This window comes from Mus pahari, chromosome 19 (assembly GCF_900095145.1).
Source record: "Mus pahari chromosome 19, PAHARI_EIJ_v1.1, whole genome shotgun sequence".
Lineage (NCBI taxonomy): Eukaryota > Metazoa > Chordata > Mammalia > Rodentia > Muridae > Mus > Mus pahari.
The window spans coordinates 71,513,591-71,537,812 of record NC_034608.1 but is presented as its reverse complement, the minus strand read 5'-3'; the positions used below and the strand labels follow the sequence as shown (position 1 = coordinate 71,537,812).

At 35.3% G+C, this 24,222-nt stretch overlaps 1 protein-coding gene across 2 annotated transcripts in view; it reads right to left on the bottom strand.

The window, feature by feature from the left end:
- Nucleotides 1–24,222, bottom strand: part of Glra3 (glycine receptor alpha 3) — a 155,744-nt gene that overhangs the window by 113,054 nt on the left and 18,468 nt on the right. For both annotated transcript variants that reach the window (XM_021219273.2, XM_021219274.1), the window contains exon 2: nt 2,807–2,934. In XM_021219273.2, the coding sequence (XP_021074932.1) occupies nt 2,807–2,934 (128 nt within the window). The remainder of the gene's footprint in view (nt 1–2,806; nt 2,935–24,222) is intronic.

The following is a 24,222-nucleotide window of genomic DNA, read 5'->3' as shown; positions in this document are numbered from 1 at the left end:
GGGATAGCATTTGAAATGTAAATGAAGAAAATATCTAATAAAATAATTTAAAAAGAAAAAAAGAAAAGTAAGTATAAACTAATTAAATTATTTTTATAATTTATCATATTTTAATCAATAAGATGCAGCACATATTTAATTTTTAAAAGATGTTTGGAATTTGAGATACTTTGATGAACCTCAAAAAGTAAAATATCTCTCCTCTTTGATGATACTAGGAGAAGCCAATCTCATCTTCAACATGAGTATAGAAATAAACAAACAAATAAGTGAACAGTCATTTCTGTAACTAGCTTGTAACTGGCTAGTGCTATTGGAATGCATCTTATTTACAGAAGAATCTACCATTTATACTCCACATAAATTGCAGTTATCACATTTTTAAATGATTTGATATTTCTTTATAAATCACTAAAATAATAAACCAGAACTAAACTGTCTAAAGCAGAAGAGATACTATTGTGTGGTTAATAATTCATCTGCATTTTTATTAAAATATCTCTTTGGACTGTTTGTAAGTTTTTAACAAACACACAGACATCAGTAGAATAGATTTCATTTCTGTGATTTTTTTCAGTGAAAATAAAGTAATCCTTCTGAAATACAGAATATGGAGTTAGTAATTTCTGAGTAGATTTCTTCTGCTTTGCTGAAACAACTGTATTTGTTTCATTGTAAATTCGACACCAGTTCTCAGTGTTGCAAGATGGTTCTTAAGAGTCAGAATTTCTTGCGTTCACTTCTACACGATATCTCAATAACCCGTATTATGTTCTCACAGCTACACTTCCACATTACCCTCCACTAGGTTAGAAAATTTATAGTTGAAAGCTTAAAAACAAACCCACAGAGATAAATCTACTTTATTTTATTTTATTTTTTTCTCAAATGCTATCTCCAAAGCCCCCTATACCCTCCCTCGCCCTGCTCCCCAACCCACCCACTCCTGCTTCCTGGTCCTGGCATTCCCCTCTACTGGGGCATATGATCTTCGCAAGACCAAGGGCCTCTCCTCCCATTGATGGCCAACTAGGCCATCCTTTGCTACATATGCAACTAGAGACAAAGTTCTGGGGGGTACTGGTTTACAGCAATAAATCTATGTTCAAAGGGGCCCCTTCTTTGAGAAGGGGAGACAGTAATGCGGGGAGAGATTTGTAAGGGTAGAACTGGGAAGAGGATGGGTGCTATTGGGGTGAAAAGTGAATAAATAAGTAAGTACATTTAAAAGGATAGAACATATTTCATGTTGAAGCAATTCACTTGATAAATTCATGCTCAGAAATTCATAATAAAATGTATTCCCATCTCTGTCTCTTGTTGCACATTACTGTTTTAAATTTGTTTTTAACTTTGCTTTTAATCTGATCATTTTAATGTTTGTTTGACATTTAAATTTAATTTTTTATGTGAATGAGAATTTGCCTGAACCTATGTCTGGGCACCACATGAATGTAGTGCCCTCAGAGATACGAAACCATTGTCTCATCTATCATTGGTGTTATAGACATCTGTGAGTTGCTAATTAGGTGCTGATAATTGAACCCTGTTTCTCTGGAAAAGCAACCAGTACTTTTAGCTGCTAAAACATCTACCCAGTCATTATTTTCTTTTTTACTCCCCGAATTAAAGTAGATTAAATTCCATATTATGAAAATGCTTTCCTTACTATGTAAGTAATATTCAAAATGACATTAATTGGAGCATTCAGGCAGCTTTTCTAATCTTTCATTTTATAGTATAGCTATAGATAGATCATTTATATAAATATATTACTTATCACTACATGAAATAGAGGAAGCAATGCTCTTAAACTAATCTTTACTTTCTTTTAAAGAAATGTATGGAAAATATTTCAGAGGTAGAATAATATTTTAAAGTTTGTTAATCATTTTAAAATATCCAGCTACATTTCCGATAATTGAATAATTAATTTCCCACAATACAAAGCCCTACTAAGGGAATTTAAAATGCTAGGAAAGAGCCAAGCACTGTGGCTCAAGCGTGTAATTCTATCCCTATGGAAGGAGAGGCAGGGAAATCAGAAGTTAAAAACCAGCCTCTCTATTTAGACATGGGATTCTATCTCAAAAAAGCAAAAATGCAAATAAACAAACAAAAGAAAGAGGCTAGAGGTGTGCTATAGTGGGACAGCGACTGTAGACCACAGGCAAAGTCCTGGCCTAGAGAACCAGAGTTGGGGATAGAGCACTCAAACTTATTATCTGAGCTTAAGCTTTTTTTCCAATGAGAACAGATGGGTATTAAGTGATAGACAGACACTGACAGACACATGCATGCTCTCTCTCTATTTCTCTTTCTCTCTTGTGTCTCTGTCTCTGTCTGTCTGTCTGTCTGTCTGTCTGTCTGTCTGTCTGTCTGTCTCATACACACACACACACACACACACACACACACACACACTCGTGTAATTTAGAACCCAGACACGGTGGTGGAAACCTGTAATCCTACCTCACTGAGACTAAGGCAAGAGAATTGCCTAAATTCTTTGATTAAATGGCTAGAATACTCAATCAGTCAAGGATATGTAACAAGGCCTTGTCCCAGAAGACCATAACCAATCGAACAACAAATAACTATTAAGGAGAAAATGGTTCTCTTTGTTCACAGAGGACACATTACACTAGCTTTGAACATGAAAATGGACTTTCCCTTTGCCGGCACAACTTTTATTAACTCAGTATTTTAAAGACTAGAAACAAGTGTTGTGGTGTCAGGTAGAATTAGTCTTTAAACTTATCTTCTTTCAGAGCACTGCACGCGAGGAAGTAAGCAGAATTGCTACCTTTGAAGTTGGGCCTGATTCTTGCGTCATACCCCGATGTCCTCCCCATTAGTTTGTCCAGAAAATCAGAAGGTGACATTGGAGCACTTCGAGATCGCGCACTGTTTGTTTCCTTCGTGGCCACCAAACTGCAAATGAAGACAAAATGAGACACTTTACAAAACAGAAGCCAAACACTGCTTCCTGCGAAAGTGAAGACGTAAAGCAAGAATGCCTTTGGCAATAACACGAAAAGAAACTTAGATACCCCAGAGTAAACATTATGAAGCATATATTTATGGATTGATGATCAATGCTTATTTATAAAAGGTTTACATGTATTCCTTCATTTGGGCAGTATGTGGTCTTACACAAGGGAACAAAATTTATTTGCAAATTTTTAAGATTTCATAATATGTTACTTAGAATTAATGTCAGATTGTCATTTTTGCTGAAACTATCCTGAGTGCTTGAGGCATAAAAGTATATGGGTACAGCTGTGATGGGTAATTTTCATTGCTTTTATTTAGACAAAAGCCTCCATTTTGTTTTGAGCAAATTGCTCAGCAGTAAGAAAATATCTATGGAATATATAAATAGTGATATTTGTTCTTCAGTTAGAATGTTTCCTCTATTCATTTACAATTTAATTAAACTAATTTATTTGTATTTACAGACTCTGGCTTCCCTGGGTGACAATGAACTTAGAAATTTTCTACTTTAGCATCCTGAGTCCTTGGATAATACACATGGGTACCATGTCTTGCTTAGATTCTTTCCTTTTCACATAACTGAACTTCTTGTGAAACCCACAGTATGATTGAGATGTTGCCTTCTCATTTACCAAAGTTAGGTTGGATAGATGAGTGTAACTAATTCTTTATTCTTTAAAACCTTGGAAAAGTAAAGCTGGTCTGTTAAATATGCATAATGTTTGGACATCATATATTCAAGTTGCTGATGTTTCTCAGAATTTAACATCCCTTTATTCTCTCACCTCTATCAACCAATTCGGAATATTGCCAAACTTTGAACCATTTTTGTCATTAACTGGTCATGCCACAGTAGATTATTAACCATCTTATATTTCTCTTGCCAGCACTAATACATAGTGAAGAAGAACCTTAGAGGCCAACTGCCAAGTATGTACCATACAGATGCAAGTAGAGATTCACTGTTGAACTCTAAGATGCATTTGCTGTGACAAGGAATTGGTGTCTACAGAAACAGCTCCTATAACTGCCTGTCTAGTGGTCCTTCCTTATTCTGTGCTCTCCACTCCCTGTCTTACTCAATGACTTTCATTCTGCCCTTGCTTTTTTCTGCAATTAGAAGCCTTTCCTTTCCTTGTCTATCCTCTCTAGATTATTTTATGATCCTAATCTCTAGTTATCATTTCTCAACTTCATTACCTATTTAGGAGAGCAAGTATATTTTTCTATCCTGAAAATAAATCCATAATAATAAAAAGAGGAAAGCAACTTCCTCATTCTGCTTCTAGAATGTTCTTCATCGTGTTTGACTGCTCTCAACATTGGCTCATATTTGAAGCTTAAGAACACCAAACAGAAATGCAGTGCTGGAAAGCTCATAGCTTCCCACTGCTTCATCATAACCATTCCCTTTATGTCTATTTATTTTTGACAAAATCCAACCATTTAGGTATAAGAACATAAACTTCTACATTCTCCTATCTACTAGTATACCTGGATAAGTCATTGATACTGTTTTTTTTTCTCTATAATTAAAAAAGACATAAAAATACATTTTTAATAAAAAGGGGGAGACCAGAAGTAGCTTGGACCAGTGGGACCCAAGCATGCAGGAACTCCACCTGACCAGTGGCAGGGTTTCCTTCCTGTCTGGGCTAGTGCCCTGAGAAGGCCTTGGGAGTGAAATCCACAGCCAGTTCCATAACACCCAGAAGAAGATCCACTCCTAGGTGATCTAACACACTCAGGATGAAAGGATCAGAGGTAAGGAGAACAAAACATCTATCCGCCTCAACACTAGGAGTAACTGGGACCAGTTGCACCCAGTCACCCAGGAACTCCACCTGACCAGTGGCACAGGTTCCTTCCAGTCTGAGCCAGTGCCCTGAGCAGACCTTGGGAGCAAACTCTGCAGCCAGTCCCACAACACCCAGAAGAAGCTCCAATCCCAGGAGCTCTAATATGCCCAGGACAACAGCTTCTTAGGATCACAGAATCACAGGATCTCAGAGACAACTGGACTATGAAGAGTTCTGACACAACCAGGATCACAGGAAGGACAGACTCCAGTCCAATTTAGGGAGGGCTGGTAGCACTAGAAATATTCAGAGGGTGTGAGGTAAGTGTAAGAACATAAGCAACAGAAACTAAGGTTACTTGGCATCATCAGAACCCATTTCTCCCACCATAACAAGTCCTGAATATACCATCACACCGGAAAAGCAAGACTCAGATCTAAAATCACTTCTCATGATGTGATAGAGGATTTTAAGGACATAAATAACTCCCTTAAGGAAATACAGGAGAATACAGGTGAACAGGTAGAAACCCTTAAAGAGGTAACACAAAAGTCCCTTTAAGAATTACATGAAAACACAATCAAACAGGTGATGGAAATAAACAAAACTATCCAAGATCTAAAAATGGAAATAGAAACAATAAGAAAATCACAAAAGGCGACAACCCTGGAGATAGAAAACCTGGGAAAGAGATCAGCAGTCATGGATGCAAGCATCACCAACAGAGCACAAGAGGTAGAATAGAGAATCTGAGGGACAGAATATACCACAGAAAATATTGACAAAACAGTCAGAGAAAATGCAAAATGCAAAAAGCTCCTAACCCAAAACATCCAGGAAATTCAGGAAACAACGAGAAGACCAAACCTAAGGATAATAGGTATAGAAGAGAGTGAAAATTCCCAACTTAAAGGGCCAGTAAATATCATCAACAAAATTATAGAAGAAAACTTCTTTAACCTAAAGCAAGAGATGCCCATGAACATACAAGAAGCCTACAGAACCCCAAATAGACTGGACTAGAGAAGAAATTCCTCCTGCCACATAATAATAAAAGCACCAAATGCACTAAACAAAGAAAGAATGTTAAAAGCAATAAGGGAAAAAGGTCAAGTAACATATGAAGTCAAACCTATCATAATTACACAAGACTTCTCACCAGAGACTGTATCTTGGACAGATATCATACAGACCCTAAGAGAAAACAAATGCCAGCCCAGGTTTCTATACCCAGCAAACTCTCAATTGCCATAGACGTATAATAAATGATGTTCCATGACAAAACCAAATTTACATAATATCTTTCCATAAATCCAACCCTACAAAGGATAATAGATGGAAAACACCAACACGAGGAGGGAAACTATACCTTAGAAAAAGCAAGACAGTCATCTACTTTAAACAAACCCAAGAAAATAGCCACACAAATATAATTCCACTTCTAACCAAAAGAAAAAAAAAGACTGAATACATAAAGAGGACACAGCATTTTGCTCTATACTGGAAATGAACCTCAATATCAAAGACAGAGTAAAAGGCTGGAAAACAATTCTCCAAGCAAATGGCCACAAGAAACAAGCTGGAGTAGCCATTATAATCTTGAATAAAGTCAACTTTCAACCTAAAGTTATCAAAAAGGATAAGGAAGGACAATTCATACTCATCAAAGGAAAAAATCTACCAAGAACAACTCTTAATTCTGAATATCTGTGCTCCTGACGCAAGGGCACCCGCATTCATAAAAGAAACTTTACTAAATCTCAAATCACACATTGCACAGTACACAATAATAGTGGGAAACTTCAACACCCAACTTTCAGCAATGGACAAATCCTGGAAACAGAAACTAAACAGAGACTCAGTGAAACTAACAGAAGTTATAAAACAAATGGATTTAACNGATATCTACAGAATATTTTATCCTAAAAAAAAAAGAATATACCTTCCTCTCAGCACCTCATGGTTCCTTCTCCAAAACTGACCATATAATCAGTCACAAAATAGGCCTCAACAGATACAAGAAGATTGAAATAATTCCATGCATCCTATCAGATCACAATGGACTAAGGCTGGTCTTCGATAACAACTTTAACAATAGAAAGCCCATATACATTTGGAAGCTAAACAACACTCTACTCAATGATAACTTGGTCAAGGAAGAAATAAAGGAAGAAATTTAAAACATTTTAGAGTTTAATGAAAATGAAGCCACAACATACCCAAAGTTATGGGACACAATGAAAGGAGTCCTAAGAGAAAAACTCATAGCTCTAAATGCCTCCAAAAAGAAATTGGAGTGAGGTTACACTAGCAGCTTGATAGCACACCTGAATGCCCTAGAACAAAAAGAAGCAAATACACCCAAGAGAAGTAGATGGCAGGAAATAATCAAACTCAGGGCTGAAATCAACCTAATAGAAACAAAAAGAACTACAGAAAAAAAAAATCTACAAATCCAGGAGTTGGTTCTTTGAGAAAATCAGCAAAGATAGATAAACCCTTAGCAGACTAACCAGAGGGCACAGAGAGATTACCCAAATTAATAAAATCAATAACAAAAAGAGAGACATAACCATGAAGTATATCTTAAAATAATTTTTGTTTGTTGAATATTAATAGTTGAATATATTAAAATCATGTTCTACAAACATCAATAAAAAGGGGGGAGGAACTGAAAAAATAAATGATTGACCTGAAATTCCCTCATATCACACTGTGGTTGGAGGAGGTAATGAAGTTCAGTTTTCGGGGCAACATCCAGTTTCTTTTTAAAAGAGGGCGATGCGTTAGACTTTACTGGAGACAAAAAGCAAAGGTTCTGTAAATTAGAGGGTGGTATTAGAATGCAGTACAATCACTAAGGTCTGCAGATAACAGCTAGAAGCTACAAGAACTGAGAAAGTGTGAGCAGCATTTTGTGTCTGAGCCTTGTGCACTGACGTCACAACAGTCTTTCAGAACAGTAAACAGGGTCTTCGTGTCCTTTGCAGTCATTCGCTGTAATCTCCAGAGAAAATGGGTTCCAGAACATTAACTGTTCTACCCTTCCACCCTAGAACTGCTCCTTATTTTCTTTTCAAATTACTATCTTTGATACTATTTTCTATTTTATTATTTTTTGATACTTCCTTTTAGTTTCTGAGATACAATTTCTTCTTTCTTGGAACACAACTTCTTCTTTCTTTAATGTGTCTTAAATAACTAATTTAAAGGTTTAACTATTTCCTATGGCTTCACTTCATTACTAACTTACAGTTGGTAATGAAAACTTGTCATGTAAAAATAGGACAATGTGAAAATTTCAGAAATAGTCAATCTATATCCCCCAGACTTTGCTACAGTATTTTGTAAGGCTGAGTCTAACAAATCTGTATTATCTATATTAATCACTTTTCATCATAGGACAATCTTCTTGTTTGAAATGGAAGGGGTGTTTATAAATTCTTAGATTAGGTCTCCACATAGCATTGGATAGTTTCATGAGCCAGATAGAGTTTGGATGCCTTCTTAGGTCTCTTCTGAGGACACACTGGTATGGATACCATAGCAAGGTACTACTGACATGGCAGTTAATTAATTTTCCTATTTTTCTTAAGACTAGAAGTTTGTGTTGGTTGTTTGGTTGCTGTTGACAATGATGTTTTACTTGCATAAAACTAGACACCTGAGAAGAAAGAATCTTAATTGAGAAAACGCCTCCATAAGACTAGCCTGAGGGCAAATGTGTGGGTATACTTTCTTGTTGAATGGGAAAGCCATTGAGAGCAAGCAAGTAAAAAATATTCCTTCACAGCCTTTGCATTAGTTCCTGCCTCCTTTTTCCTGCCTTGAAGTCCTGGCCTGAATTTCGTGAATGATGGTCTATAAGCCATAGTTCAAAAATCAGTCTTTTATTCTCTAAGCTGCTTTTGGTCATGGCGCTTTATGACAGCCATAGAAAGCAAACTAAAATAAGTGTAAACTCAAGGAACCACAAGTGTTGGTGTTCTAAATAGCCTCCGTATTCAACTTAAATATCTCAGAATATCTCTATCTACAGGGTCTGTTGTTTGTCTTCTTAAAGATAATTATCATTGTATGAGTGACTTCCAATATGATTTAATTTTACCCTAATTCTTCCAATTCCAGTTAAAGTCATGTTTTGTGGTACTAGGTTTATGACATCAATATGAGTTTTGAAATGATACAATTCAGACCACACCACATGGTATATTCACAACCCTGTATCATACATGTGACCACTTAAGATGTCTAGAAGCATATGACTGTTTCTCAACACCCCCATGTGAACATGCAAATCCATTGAGTTTCCTTTTAAGAATTAATATGAATGTATTATTTTTTTCTCACTGTTATACAGTGCCTCAGGTACTAAGCAAGATATCTATAAATACTTTTGTTAAGTGTCTCCAGGAGAAAAGCTTTTTGCAGTGGTGAGTTACATGTTGCATTAAATGAAAGGCTCTCTGGCAGTCCATTTTCCCAGGGAAATGTGAAAATAACAACTGCTCTCTGAGAACAAGGCACTGAAGGTTGAAAGTCCATTCTGCACCTTGAGATTGACTGCTCCTGTATTATAGTGTTCCCACAGAGCTTGAGAAGTTGGGCTAAGAATTCAGAAAGCTATAATGTGACAAGTTTCACTCTTCTCACCGAGAGTTGTGTATTCTCAGTACATAAGCTACTTCCTAGATTGTTGCAAGCCTCTTACTGACTGGCAGAGTTTTGAAAATGTTGGGTCAGTTGTTTTCCCACCATTTATGGAGAAGAGTTGATAGGCCCCACTTTCCCCTACCATTCCCACTATGTATCTCTAAACTTCTTGTCATATTGGTCTTATGGTTTTTTTTCTCTAAAAATCCAATGTACTTATCTCCAGTTATAGTTTCTTTCTATTATACATCATTTTATTTCTTTCCTTTATTATCTTCGATACTTCCTTAATATTATTTTTAGTAATTAAGACTCTGAAAACTAATATTAATATTTGATATTATAAAAAGAACATTTGTAATTCTTTTGAATTTTCTGAGAAATCAAAAGTTATTAATAATTACATATTAATAAGTATTTAACTCATATTGTAGTGGTAAAATTGAAAGCAATCTAACTATCTAGCTATCATCTACTATATCTTCCTCTACCATATCCACAAACAATGTATATCTCTATCAGAAAATACGAAGCTATTTATCTATACAAACGTAGTAGATGTTGACTTTTGGGTGTTTAAAGTTTAAATGCATATTCTTTACAATACATTAAATGCTAAAAAGCATCATGGAAAACAATATTACTAAGATGTGAAATTAAGATTTAACTTTCTTCTTCATTTTGACACAAGTAATTATTTTTTAGCAAATAAAAATACATTTTAGTACTATTCTATTGTATTCACACAATTTTTATCTTTAAAAATGTCTGTGTGCTTTCCAAATATTTTTGTTGACCAACTTCTCAAATATCTTTTGAAAATACTACATACTATCCTCAGTCTTAAATTACATGAGTGTACTGGATAGCTTTGTGTCAACTTGACACAGCTGGAGTTATCACAGAGAAAGGAGCTTCAGTTGGGGAAGTGCCTCCATGAGATCCAGCTGTAAGGCATTTTCTCAATTAGTGATGAAGTGGGGAGGGCCCCTTGTCGGTGGTGCCATCTCTGGGCTGGCAGTCTTGGGTTCTATAAGAGAGTGGACTGAGCAAGCCTGTGGAGGCAAGCCAGGAAAGAACATTCCTCCATGGCTTCTGCATCAGCTCCTGCTTTCTGTCCTGCTTGAGTTCCAGTCCTGACTTCCTTTGGTGATAAACAGCAATGTGGAAAATGTAAGCTGAATAAACCCTTTCCTCCCCAACTTGCTTCTTGGTCATGATGTTTGTGCAGGAATAGAAACCCTGACTAAGACAATGAGTAAATGCAAATATAAATCTTTCCATCATATAATAAGCAATTACATGTTCTTTGTAACAATTTTTCATTTGACATTTGAATCAATCTGAAGACTCACATATTGAAAATTTTTTATTAGTGGCCATAAAGTTCTCATCTGTGCTTTGCCCTCATCAGTGAAGTGTGACAGGAAGCTCAATCCAGGTTCATCACCAATAACTTCAGAGAAGTCACCTGAAGAAAATGACTGAAGACAAGGCTGGCTAATCACTGTACCCATCAGTCACTGGTTTCCTTTGACAATATGTAATGGTTTTCTGCTGTCATTGCCCATACCTACAGATAATATTTTGTACTTTTGAATAAAGAAATTTGTACATCCTTGATGGTGGGTGCAAGAGCCATATGCCAGTGTCTTTCTTTCAACTTAAAATCACTGAGGCATCTCTACTAACTGTAGCATTTTGTCATGACACGAGAGTTCAGAAGCAGCCCTCTGTGGAGGGTGAGAATGATTGTGTACAAACTAGAGAAGTATCCAATTATGTGACAATCTCTGTGTAATGAAATTCTGTTTAAAGTTAAAAAACAAGATCTCATCTGTGTAAATTTTGTTCTTTAATAATTTTTTCCAAACTCTAGTATTGGTGAGTACTGGAATACTAATAATCTTTGATATTTTCATTGTCTGGAGTATGTGATCACGTTCTTTTAAAAAGAGACATACATGGTAAGAAAATATTTTAAATAGTAAAGACAATGAAAAGGATTTTATGTAGTTAATGTGGCATATTTCCACCAATGTATATTTTTGTTCTGATTAATAGACATCTTTAACTTCTTGAGTTCTTTGTATATATTGGATATTAGCCCTTAATTGGATGTAGGATTGGTAAAGATCTTTTTCCAATCTGTTGGTTGCCTTTTTGTCTTATTGACTGTCCTATGCCTTACAGAACCTTTGCAATTGGGAATTCATCCCATATACAGTTACCAAACCCAGACACTATTGTTGATGCCAAGAAGTACATAGTGAAAGGAGCCTGATATGACTATCTCCTGATAGACTGACAGAGCCTCACAAAATCAGAGGTGGATGTTAATAGTCAACCATTGGACTAAGTGCAGGGTCCCTAATAGAGGAGTTAGAGAAGGGACTGAAGGAGTTGAAGGGGTTTGTAACNNCATAGGAAGAACAACAATATCAATCAACCAGACCCCCCAGAACTCCCAGGGACTAAGCCATCAACAAAGGAGTACACATAGCTCCAGTTGCATATATAGCAGAGGATGGCTTTGTCAGGCATCAATGGAAGGAGAGACCCTTGGTCCTATGAAGGCTCAATAGATTCCCCAGTGAAGGGGAATGGAGGGCGGGGAGGTGGGAGTGAGTAGGTGATGGGAGTGGGTGGGTGCTTCATAGAAGCAGGGGGAGGGAGGATGTGATAGGGTGTTTTCAGGAGGGAGGGAAACCAAGAGAGGGGAGAACATTTGAAATTTAAATAAAGAAAATATCCAATAAAATAATAGACATCTTTAAGAGACAGAGGGTAGCAATGATAAGTTGTATTCTACCTGATGGCTGTTTTGTTTTATTTTTGTTGTGCGTCCATGAGGACATGTATATGGTGTGTGTGTGTGTGTGTGTGTGTGTGTGTGTGTGTATTTGTGTGTGTTTATGATCTGAACAGAAGAAAAAGAGCTTCTTCTCAACAGATCATCCATGAGTCCAACACTAAGAACATTAGTGCACTACATTTGTATCAGCCTCTAATTCTTGGTTGAATATTTCAAATTGTATGATCAAATATGATCAAAGACTACTTACATTCAATATATCAAATGCACCTTTGGGAAGTTTTTTTTTTTAAAAGGAAAGTACAATTATCACTATTTCAGTGACAAAATAAACTTTGACTTCATCCATTAATAACCAATTACTTAAAATAATTTAATAAGTGATAAAAATTAATTTACCATGTGTAAATAAGATATTTTGGTTATGCTTCTGTTCTATTTCAATAAGCCAGATATTGATATAATTGTGCTTTTATGAAATTTTACTTGAGTTATTCCTATAAAACTTACCTTGAAATATGACAATTACCTTCAGAATGTTGTTTCTAGCTATAGAAACACTTTATGATATTGGATCACCAGGAATGCTAACATATAAGATTACATTTTTGTTAAGAACAAAATTATATGAGTAGAACTTCATTAAATTATTTATTAAGCAGAAATTACTAAAGCCTGGCAAAGACTCTATATTATTCCTTAGAGAATTTAAAAAGAAAAAAATTGAGAGAAAAATAGAGAATATTTTAATTTAAAGTTAAATATGTATATATTCATACATATCACTAAATATCAGCATTCTGTTAACACAAATGATAGCACTCATTGTTTATACAATTAATAGTCAATGTAATTTAAAGAAGTGAAAAAATTACATCTCCTCATCTCCTGTGGTTTAGTATAACACATGGAAGGTGTATTTCTGCTAAATAGTTTTAGAAGTGTAAATAATTTTAGTGCACATCAGAAAACCCATTTAAACAATCTACTTTCTCTAAAGAGCAACATTGGATTTTATTGCTAAATATTTCCTTATGATTCTGCAGGTTTAATTTTTTTAAATAAAATTTAATCTGAAATTATGGTTCCTTTGATAAACAGCACATTATATTTAATATAAATTATTTATCTAACTTGATTATTAATTAATGATGAATACATGAAATGTACATCATGTTGAGATCAAGATAGGATAAAAAGAAATGATAAATTATTTTTAAATATGTAAGATTTCATAAATCTCTTACATAGGAAAAGTATATTACTATATACTTTTATAACATAAATTCTAATAGAATGTCATGTAATAATACACTTAAATATTTGTATAATAAGACAACTAATTTGATTTTGCACATAATTTACTATATGTGAATCACTACACTAAGAATAGTAAATTAGTGACTCAATTTCATACATTTTGTATATTACAAAACTTCTAGAGTATTTAATTTAAATATAGCTTTTAAAAAGGTCCTTATCATTTGTTGTCCATCCACATAGTCACATAATATGGGAAATAATGCCCCAACAACACATTTTATTCCACCAAAATGGCAGTGCTAGATATGAGTTATGTCTTGTTGAGTAATTGTTCAAAGGGGTCCCAGAGAAGCCTCCTAGAGACCACAGGCCATTGTCAGGCTTTTTGATTATTCTCTATTGACTGATGATAGGGCCCTATTGGTGAAGACACAACCTGTTAATGCCATCAAGTATAAAAAGGCCAGTCTTGGAACTTATCTAGAAGTTTCACCCTTACTTAAGCACATCAGAAAGTACCTTGTATACTACTTTTGGAGTGATTATTCAATAATTTCAGCCAGCTATAATTCCTGTGGTCTACAAGAGAGGGATGCCTACAAAATATACTGATACAACAGTGGCATGCATGTTATGTATATAAATAAGCACTTTTTAAAAAGTAAGATTTAAAGCCTAATCCATGAGGCAGAGTCTAGGGAATAGTATCAAAGTGGTTAAGCTTCTGAAACTTGATAGGTCATAGCTTAGGGGAAGCACTATTGCTATTATTCTGCTCAAGAAAAATAACAATAAGACTGTTCCTAAAAACACATGGCTTTACCCAAGGAGAAGTGCCTTGCTCACTCCTGACCAGAGAAGCTGTTTCTTTAACTAGACAATAACTAACAAAAGGATCTGGAACTGGAAAACATTAAAGAGAATCGTAGACTTTGGATCGTTGAGTTCTAAATGGAATATTTTTTATCAAATCCCTCTCGTCAGTACTTAGGAACCTCAGGGAAAGAGAAGCTGGAAAGATTGCAACAGGCAGAGGTATGAAAGACTCCAAGGAAACAGTGTCTTCCAGTCACGACAGGACTGATACACATATGGACTCACAGAGAATATGACAACATGCTCAAGGCTTGCACATTTCAGACCAGACAAAAATCACATTATGAAGTAGTAGTGGACACAAATTCCCACATCTGATCAAGAAGCTCTTTATAACTGATACCTCCTGAGAGATAGAAAATCAGTTTTCTCCAATAAAGAGCCACCTGGTGTGTCAACCACACTTCAAAACAGTCCCCATGTTCAGGCCAACATAAAACAGGCTTAATTTTGTTGTTGTTGTTCTTTTGTATGTTTTGTTTTCTGTTATTTTATGACTTACTTGTTTTCTTTCTTTTTAGTTTATATTTTTCAAGTTTTAATTTTATTTTTATTTCTATGAGAAAATGTGTAGTTAGGGTAAAATGGAGGTAGAGAGGATATGGGAAGGGTTGGAAGAGGAAAATATATCATCAAAATACATGTGTGAAAAAGTGTTAAATTAGAAAAACTTTCTAACCACAGTAAAGTATACATAACTCTTCTTTGAGACTTTGAAATGTTTAAAGTGCTGTGTAACTGCTATCTTTGGATTCCTTGTAAGAAAGCAGACAGCAGGAAATGAGGAGATAGTGGAGGAAATGACCTCCTGCCTTTTATCATCTGGGATATAAGAAAAAAAAATGGTCACATTTCAAAACAAAAATGGCAAACCAAGCTTTGCAGACTGACATGTATACAATAAAGAAAAATCAAGTATCACAAGTTTGTTTCCAGTAAATATGACTCATGTGTTTGTATTTTCCTTGAATTTCCATGGGGAAATTCTAAGTCCAAGCCTGTGGTAATACCATGGGGAATGTTGGACAGCTAACTAGAATCATGGAAGTAAAGGCATCATAAAAAAATTCACAGATGTTGGTTTAGATCCATCCAATATGAGGTCACAGTAGGAAGATATGATCTTTGATCCAGCAAACCTTTATCAGACATTTATGGTTTTTGTGGCTTAATCTTGGACATTTCAGATTGCAGCACTATGAGAAATAAGTTTCTGTTGTGAATACACTCCCATTTACCAACAGGTTATTACCATTTCTTAAGTGGGCTAGTGCCATAGAGCCATACAATTAGGCAGAAGTGTTTGGTTTTATTTGGAAATACTTAATTTTGAGTGAAAATAAGTTTGTCCAGAAAGGACCACTGAGTCATGTCTATGAAACCTACAGACTTTGCATACATTGAGACTTTGTGTCAACTCTAATTCTTGGTCTTATATGTTCCTAGAATTTTCTGCTTACACATTAGTCTCTGATCTTTATACCATATTAACATTAGCTGTAAGATACTTTCTATTTAACATATCTCATCTCATGCTAAAAGATACATAAGGCCCTGTAATATGAAATGTGCACTGTTTGAAGTATAAACTTCATGTGTATACATATTCAATAATGTATAATTTTTAATGGTTTTAAACCTCAGGATAGAAATAGGAAATCAGAAAGTTTATAGGCTTAATCGAAGAAAGATATTCTGAGAATAGACATTATTATCAAGGTCAGTTTTTGTTCAAAATTGACAACAAAGCTAAGATATTTACAACAAGTTACTATGATTATTAAGCAAATTACCATGATCAGTACTTTTGAAAGAAGCAAACTTGATTCCTATTTATGAGTCTTCTCAAAAATCAGTGTTAATTAGCTTTTCCTCCCACAGTTGGCTGCTGTTCATTTCTCTGATGTCCTGAAGATTCCACTTACTATTAACTTTATTTGGAGACCATGTGTGGTCTTAAACACATTCCCTTCAAAGTTTTGATTTTTGAATCTAAGTATCTTACCATTAAGAGTAGAAAGAGACAGTAGTTGAAAGTTCAAAAGCTTTCTAAATGTAATTCTTTGAGAATTCCAATAAAATATATTATGTTCATGTTCACCCGCAGGGATCCCTTCACCACCTCCTAGACTGAGCATCAACTTTTGAGTACTCTCTCATTACTGTCTTCTTTTGATGTAAATAAGGCACCAAGTCCAGTTAGTATTGCCCACAGTCAGGTGAGTGAAACCATCCTCTGACTTTTCCTCCTCCAGAAACCATCAATTACCTAGAGTTCTTCAGATAGCTAGGGCAGGTGGAGACTCATGTGTCTCTCCACTCCATACTAGACTGGTCAGGCCTGAACTATTCTGTAGATCTTATGCAGAGTGACCACAGCTGGCATGTCTTCAAGAGGGCAGTTGTACGGATGAATCCAGAAGTCACTGATTCATTCTGGTTCTTCATGCACTCTGGCTCTTATGATCTTTCTGCTCTGTCTTTTGAGATAGTTCCTGAGTCTCATAAGTGGAATGTGATATACATGTTCCATTTGTGAATGAGCGTTACATCAACACTTTTGCTGTGCTTTTATTAGTTGTAAGTTTCTGCATTAACTGTCAACACAGTGAACAAAGAAACTTCTGGAATCAGGTCTGAGAGCTGAACTAATCAATGGTTATAGAGATATGATTTTACAAGATACACTGAATGTTTGTCCATTTGGCAGAATGATGCAAGTTAGTTAACCAATGGGACCGTTTAAAGGTCAAATATTCTTTTCACTTAATTTTTTGAAGTAACCATCAAAATTGTCAAGGACTTTGAATGAAATAAACAATAAAGTTATTTTGGTGGTCAAATCCAATGACATAATTTAAATGCTTTTAACCTTTAGTTTAATTCTCAACTACTTTATCAATGCTAAATGAATGTTCATATAGTAAGTGATAATCTGAGATTTTCGTAGGAAAAAGTATTGTAGCTGTAAGAGAAGTTGTTGTATGTATGGCTACAAACCTCAGTGCATATATTTTTATGAGCTGATTTGCACAAGGTGACCTGTCAGGAACAAATGAGTGTTCTGATTCTCAGCAGAAATGTATTTTGTGTAACAGAAAATGTACGCTGTGTCTTCTACATCTCCATTAGCATGTCTTGTAAAGTTATCACTCCTTGGGAACAGAAAGTCTAGTTGTTATTGCTTCACATTGTCTGAGTGAGAGTAAAACACAGCCCAGTTTAAGAAATAAGACCAGAATGGAAGAAATCAGTTTATTATCCATTTTCTTTATGGTTCTGTGTAGGACCAATAGAAGAAAACATAGCCCATCTTAAAGTAAGATACATTCTGATTATTCCACACCAAACATATTATCTTTAAAGATATTATTACAATAAGACATTATTAATAGATATTTTATTTTGATTTTTATATTAACAAGAAGATCAAAGTGGAAAAGTATAAATGAACTATTTTGGGATACTTCCACAGGAATATAAATAAGTAAAAACTGATGAACTATAGAATCTTGAATCTTGCTATTGGGCAATGTGTCAATAAAACATGAGTATTGTTTTTAAATGTTCTCATTCTTCCTGAAATGAGCATGTGGAATTTTACATTACCAACAGAAATGACAACAGCCTGCAGGTTTCTAAGGTGCACAAGGTTTGTAAACAGCATCCCAATAGCCTTGGTGGGCATCATTAGCTACACATTACAGATGAGTTTGCAAGGTTTCCCCAGCACATTCACGTATTAAAACGAGCAGGATATATTTTAAATCAGGTTAATCTTTTTTCCAAGGTTCTATAAGAGAGTGAAAATATGTGCCTTTTGTTCGTAGATAATGAATAATACCATGTAGTTTTGTCTCTTTAACAAACTATACCTTTTTACACCATCATCATTTTCAGTGTTGAAACCATGATGTTATACCTCCTTTACAACAAAAATGAAACAAAAACAGACAGAAAAACCTTTTTGAGAACTGAAAGAAAAATACACAGTGAACAAATATCATGGCTAATATCTGCAGAGCAAAGACATTCAAGGAAGAGAATATGACATTTGAGGTTGTGTTTTATAAAGCAATAAATTTCAGGAACAGAAGCTCTGAGAACTTAACAATAGAGTGCAAGTTCTGAATGTTTTTTGAGTCTAACATGAAAACAGTTATATCCTGGACTCAACTAAGGTGTAAATTCATAGAACTAAAGATTCCAGAGAATTATAACTGTTGGCAAAAAATAAACAGAAACACAGACTCTTAGAAGTACCCATGGTTTCTTTGGAGTCACCTGTTTCTAAGGTTAGATTGAAACACATTGATCCTAGATGCTGAAAACGTACCATTGTAAGTAAAAGCATGTAACAGCCATGTAAGGAGAAAGAAAGAAGCAACAGCCTAGATTTTCAATTATGCCTAATTATCTATCTATCTATCTATCTATCTATCTATCTATCTATCTATCTATCCATCTATCTAATCTATCTATCAACTATAGAGACTTCTATATCAATAAATCTCTATAGTTGAGATAGATAAAATCTATCTTTCTATATATATGAATATCTAGATATATCTATTTTTAGATATCTATAGATTAGATAAATATCTATTGATATTTCTAATCTATAGACATCTAAATATTTGATAGATAAAATATATCTAAATATATCTAAGTATAGACATCTATAGATTAGCTAGATACATAGGTACATATATGATTTAGAGAAATTACTAATAATAAAAAATTAGGCTAAGTATGTAATGAAGATTCAGATATTAATATCACCATACTAACTTTAAATGATTTTTCTGTACATTTAAAGAATTAAAACATAAGGAATAGTGTTTCAGCAAGGAGTTATACTTTTATTTACCAACCAAATCAAAATGATAAAACGTTAAAATAAATTAAGTTTAAGAGCTCATCTGTCTCCCCAACAGATCAGGACAATTCATAAGCGAATCACTTATTTCTAAGACATATCATAAGAAGATGCTTAAAAGGCATCATGGACAGTTATTAAAATGAACACCAGAGGATGGAGTGAAAAGTACTGCAAAGAGCTTCTATAAATTATGTGAATAATTATAAAATAGGAAAATAAGAAGGATGAGTAGGAAACCCAGATAGAAGCAGTAACCAAAGGATCAATTGCTAAAGATACCCTGAAACCAAGTTTATTTAGCTGCAGAATCACTAAGATTTACAAGGACTATTTAAAGGTAATCTTAATTTACATGGGATGTGCCCTAAACTAGGCAGAAGAAAGATTTATTATTATTATTATTATTATTATTATTATTATTAATGCTGAAGATCAAACCTGAGGTCTCAAACAGGCTAGGAAAGCATTTTATCACTGAGCCATAATGGAACAGGTACAATTGAACAATACTAATTTTTATACAAGACATATCTTTATCACACAATCACTACATTTTACTGAACACTTTAATAGTTTTAAGCTTAAAATTCTTGATGAATCCCATAGCTTCATGAGAGCTGATTATCTCATGGGTAATGGATAGTCTGCTTGGTAATTTTGGCATCAGCTTATTTCAGCTGAAAGAACCAAAAGGCCATAACACAGCTAATTAACTAGCTAATTTGTAGTTTCCTAATGACTTATTTATTTTAAAGAAAACTAATTAAATGTTTCAGCGTACATAGGAATTGCTTAGAATCGGCTTAACAGCTCATATTATGTATTGAGTGCACAGGATAATTAAACAGAAGGCCTCATGGTAGAGTGATTAAAGGCTCCAGAGTCACAGTCAGGAGTCTCACTTTGTGGGCCTTTGCTGTCACTAACTAGTTGTTTGGCCTTGGGCAAGCAAAACATTCTTTTACCAGTAATAAAACAGACTTAACAGTGATCCACATTTTTTCACAGATAAGTTTAAGAAAAACAAATGGCAAAATATATAATATGTTTATTAAAATGCCAGGAAGTTATGACAAAGACATTTACTTTTTGCATTTACCACCATGACTCTTTGATTGAACTCCAGAGACATCAATGAAAGCTAATTCATGTAAAATGTCCTAGGTGGTTCTAGTGGGATTATGAAGCCTGAGTAGAAAGGATATACAGAAACCACAGTAATGAGCAAGGAACATAAAAAGAAAAATATTCAGATTGACTTGTCCCCAGTCATGAAAGCAATTCATATTTGACACTGTTTCAGCAAAAGTAACTCTAAGTCAAATTCAAAAATGGTCTATTTGTATGGGCATTAAGTAACATTCATTCTTTTCTACCCAAACCTCTGACTCACAACATTCAATCTCCTGTAACTCAGTGATTGAATTTGCACTTAACACTTTCGAGATTAGGTTGAACACTTTTCGATAGATGGATTGAAATTGATTTTGCTTCTGTAGTATATTTTAAATAACTCAAAGTGAATCTATCAGTATAAAACTGGGAACTATGAACAGAGGTGGGCGTAATTTAGAATTTCATACAGAAAAAATGCTTTAAAGGACAAATGACAAGAAAAAAAGTACCATGGTATCTAGATGTAAGGATACAGGAAATCTGGACCATCAAGAAGTGTAGTGAAGTTAGAATAGAGACAAGGGATGCTAGCACAATGGCAAGAGAAACTGGAGAACATGTTGGGAAACACATTACTCAGAGCTTTAGACACTCAGTCATATCCCTTGGTCTCTATAACACCACATGAAGACAATCTCAGTGCTCAAGGTGAGAAAAGTCACAGGAAATAAAGAAGAGAAGAATCTATGAGATTAATAAGGATATTCCACAAAATTTAAAACATATCACAGTAATGACAGAGACAACTGGAATTGTGTATGGGGGTAGGCATATTTCAGGGGTGGGGTAGAAACCTAGTGTATTGGATACTCCCAAGAAACTACAAGGATGACCTTGGCTAGAAACCCCTAGTAATGAGGGATACAGAGCCTCAATCAGTCATCTTTTGTAACCAGGCAATGCATCCAGTGGAGGAATTGGGACATCAACCCAGCCATGAAACTTTTGATCTACAATTTGTCCTGCTTCATTAAAGGTGGCACAGAAATTGTGGGAGTGGCCAACCAAGAACTGGTGCAGCTTGTGACCCATTCCACTAAAAGAAGCCTGGAGGGGTAGGAACCAGATGCTGGACAGCTCAGAGACCTAGAATAGAAGCAAACATGACAGGCGAGAATTCAAAAAGGAAATGAAATGATTCCTAATAATACTCTGTTATACTCATAGACAGGAGCATGGCATAATAATCATTAGAGAGGTTTCATTCAGTAACTGGTGGGAACAGGTAGACTCACAGCCAAACATTAGGTGTATTAGGGAAATCCTTCAGAAAGAGGGGGAAGAAGGATTGTTGGAGACAGAGGGATCAAGAACAGTACTAGAAGAGCCATAGAATCAACTAACCTAAGCTCATAGGAGCTCACAGAGTGTGAACTAACAAACAGAAAGCCTTCATAGAATCTAACATAGGCCCCCACAGATATGTTACTGTTATGCATTTTGGTCTTTTTGTGTGACTTTTACTAGTGGGACCTACAGGCTGACTCTTGAGTCTTTTGCTAGCTTTTGGAACCCATTCTTTCATACTGGGTTGCCTCTTCCAGTTTTAATGTGAAAGGAGGTGCCTAGTTTTACTGCAACTTGATATGTCATATTTGGAGGTGCCTGGTCGTACTTCACCTTGATATGTCATATTTGGCTTATATCTCTGGGAAGCCTGCCCTTTTGTGAAGGGAAAGGAGGAGGAATGGATATGCAAAAAGAGGGTAGCTGGGAGGGAGGAAAGAGGAGAGGTAAAACTGTGGTTGGGATATGATACATGAGAGAAGAATAAATTAAAAGAGAAAAAAGAAATTGAAACACTTCTACCTTGTGTAGGGGAATTTTCTCACAATAAGTATAGTAATTTTAAAAGGTGTAACTTTTGAAATGTCAATTAATTTTTACTGGCTATTCTAATTTTCTCCATTTTAATGTTGGCTGGACTAGTACCTTGAGTGTGGTTTATACTATTTTTGTTGCTAGGAGATAGGAATAGGTGAATCCCTTGGGCCTACTGACCAGCTGACTCTGCAGAATTATTGAACCCCTTGTTTAATGAGATACTTTGTCTCTAAAACAGCAGTGGCCTCAGGAGATGACTTAGTATGTAATAGTTTTAGACAAGAAAATGCAAAATGTGAATATCTGAGTTTGAATCTACATAATCCACGTAAAATCTAGAAGCCATAGAATAAGCATGTGCAATTCTAATGTTTTTATTGAGATATGGGAGACATACAAGAGCATTCTGGAAGTTTGTGGGCAAACATAGAAACCCTGTCTCAAGTAAATTGAATTGCAAGAACCAACATTATCGTTATCCTCTGAGCTCTACATGGGTTCCATTAGTGGTGTGGTGTGAACAAACAATCACAGTTGTGGCTACATGCATGCACATGTATTACACAGAGAGAGGGGGAAAGGGAGGAGATAAACAGACAGGCAGTCAGATAGATAAATAGAGATCACAAAGTAGAGAATTTTAGAACAATACATGTTATATCATTTTTCTGGCCTCAACTGGTGCGCGTGCATACACACACACATGCACATGGACATGCACACGCACACAAACTACAAAATACATAGACTACAAATAAAAGCATTTATGTTAAATCAAGATATAGATATCATGTATTTATTCTTTTCATTTATAATTTATTTCTGTGTATTTTCAAAACCATATGCCTATATTCATGTTATTGATCCTATGTAGTAACAAAGCATCCACTGTAAACTCTATGGAACAGAGCATCAGCAAAGTCTTTGTGGCCTAGACCTGTATATTATAATGGAAGAAGCAGAAATATAAGTGAACAGGAAAACCAGAGAGTATTCTGAGTTTGAAGGGAAAGCAATCAGAAGAATAAAATAGACAATGAATGAGAGTGCATATGAGATAGGATGCTCAAGGAAATTTTTATAAGAAACTAAATTCTGAGGTGAATTTTGGGTGAACTGTATAATATTCTCCATATAGGGAAGAGCTACATGAAATGAATGGTGCTGTGAAATTTCAACCATCTATAGGAAAAGATAACCTGATCTCGCATTTCACATCATGCATAGAAATAAATTTCAGGTAATTTAAAGCTCTACATATAAGTAAACATTTTAAGTATATCAAGAAAAATCATTAATAATTGTTTGTCTTGAAATGGCATTAAAATAGTACCAAGTGACTAGAACCATACATATGTTTATCTTTGAAATTAGTAGAAAAGAGACACAAAGAACAAAATCCTTCAAGTTCCTGAAAGACAAAAAGGAGAAAACAATCTCTCCCTGTATCTATATGTTGGGAACTAAAAGGGGGCCCAGGGGATGCCCTGGGGAAGAGGGAAAAGGGGAAGAGCCACACCCCGCCAGAGTTCCACCTATACATGCTCTAGTCAGTCAGATGTGGGAGGGCTGATATCTACCTTCCACTCATCCCCGGGTGGGTATCTAAGCCTCTGACCCACTCTTCAGGGTGTCAAGGGGCAGCCCTACCTGGGAGCCCCTGGAGCTACTTTCCTAAAGTCCTGGGGAGCCCCAGTGTTACTTTGCTAAAGCCACTTGGGTTACGGGAGAGAGGGATGAAGGATGAGTGGTTCCCAACACCAGTGAGAGTGAGTGCAGCAGATTTTGATGAGCAAAGACTCTCTATAGAAAGGCAGGGGGGAAGAGAGAAGAGAGAAGAGAGAAGAGAGAAGAGAGAAGAGAGAGAGAGAGAGAGAGAGAGAGAGAGAGAGAGAGAGAGAGAGAGAGAGAGAGAGGGCTAGAGAGAAAGAGAAAGT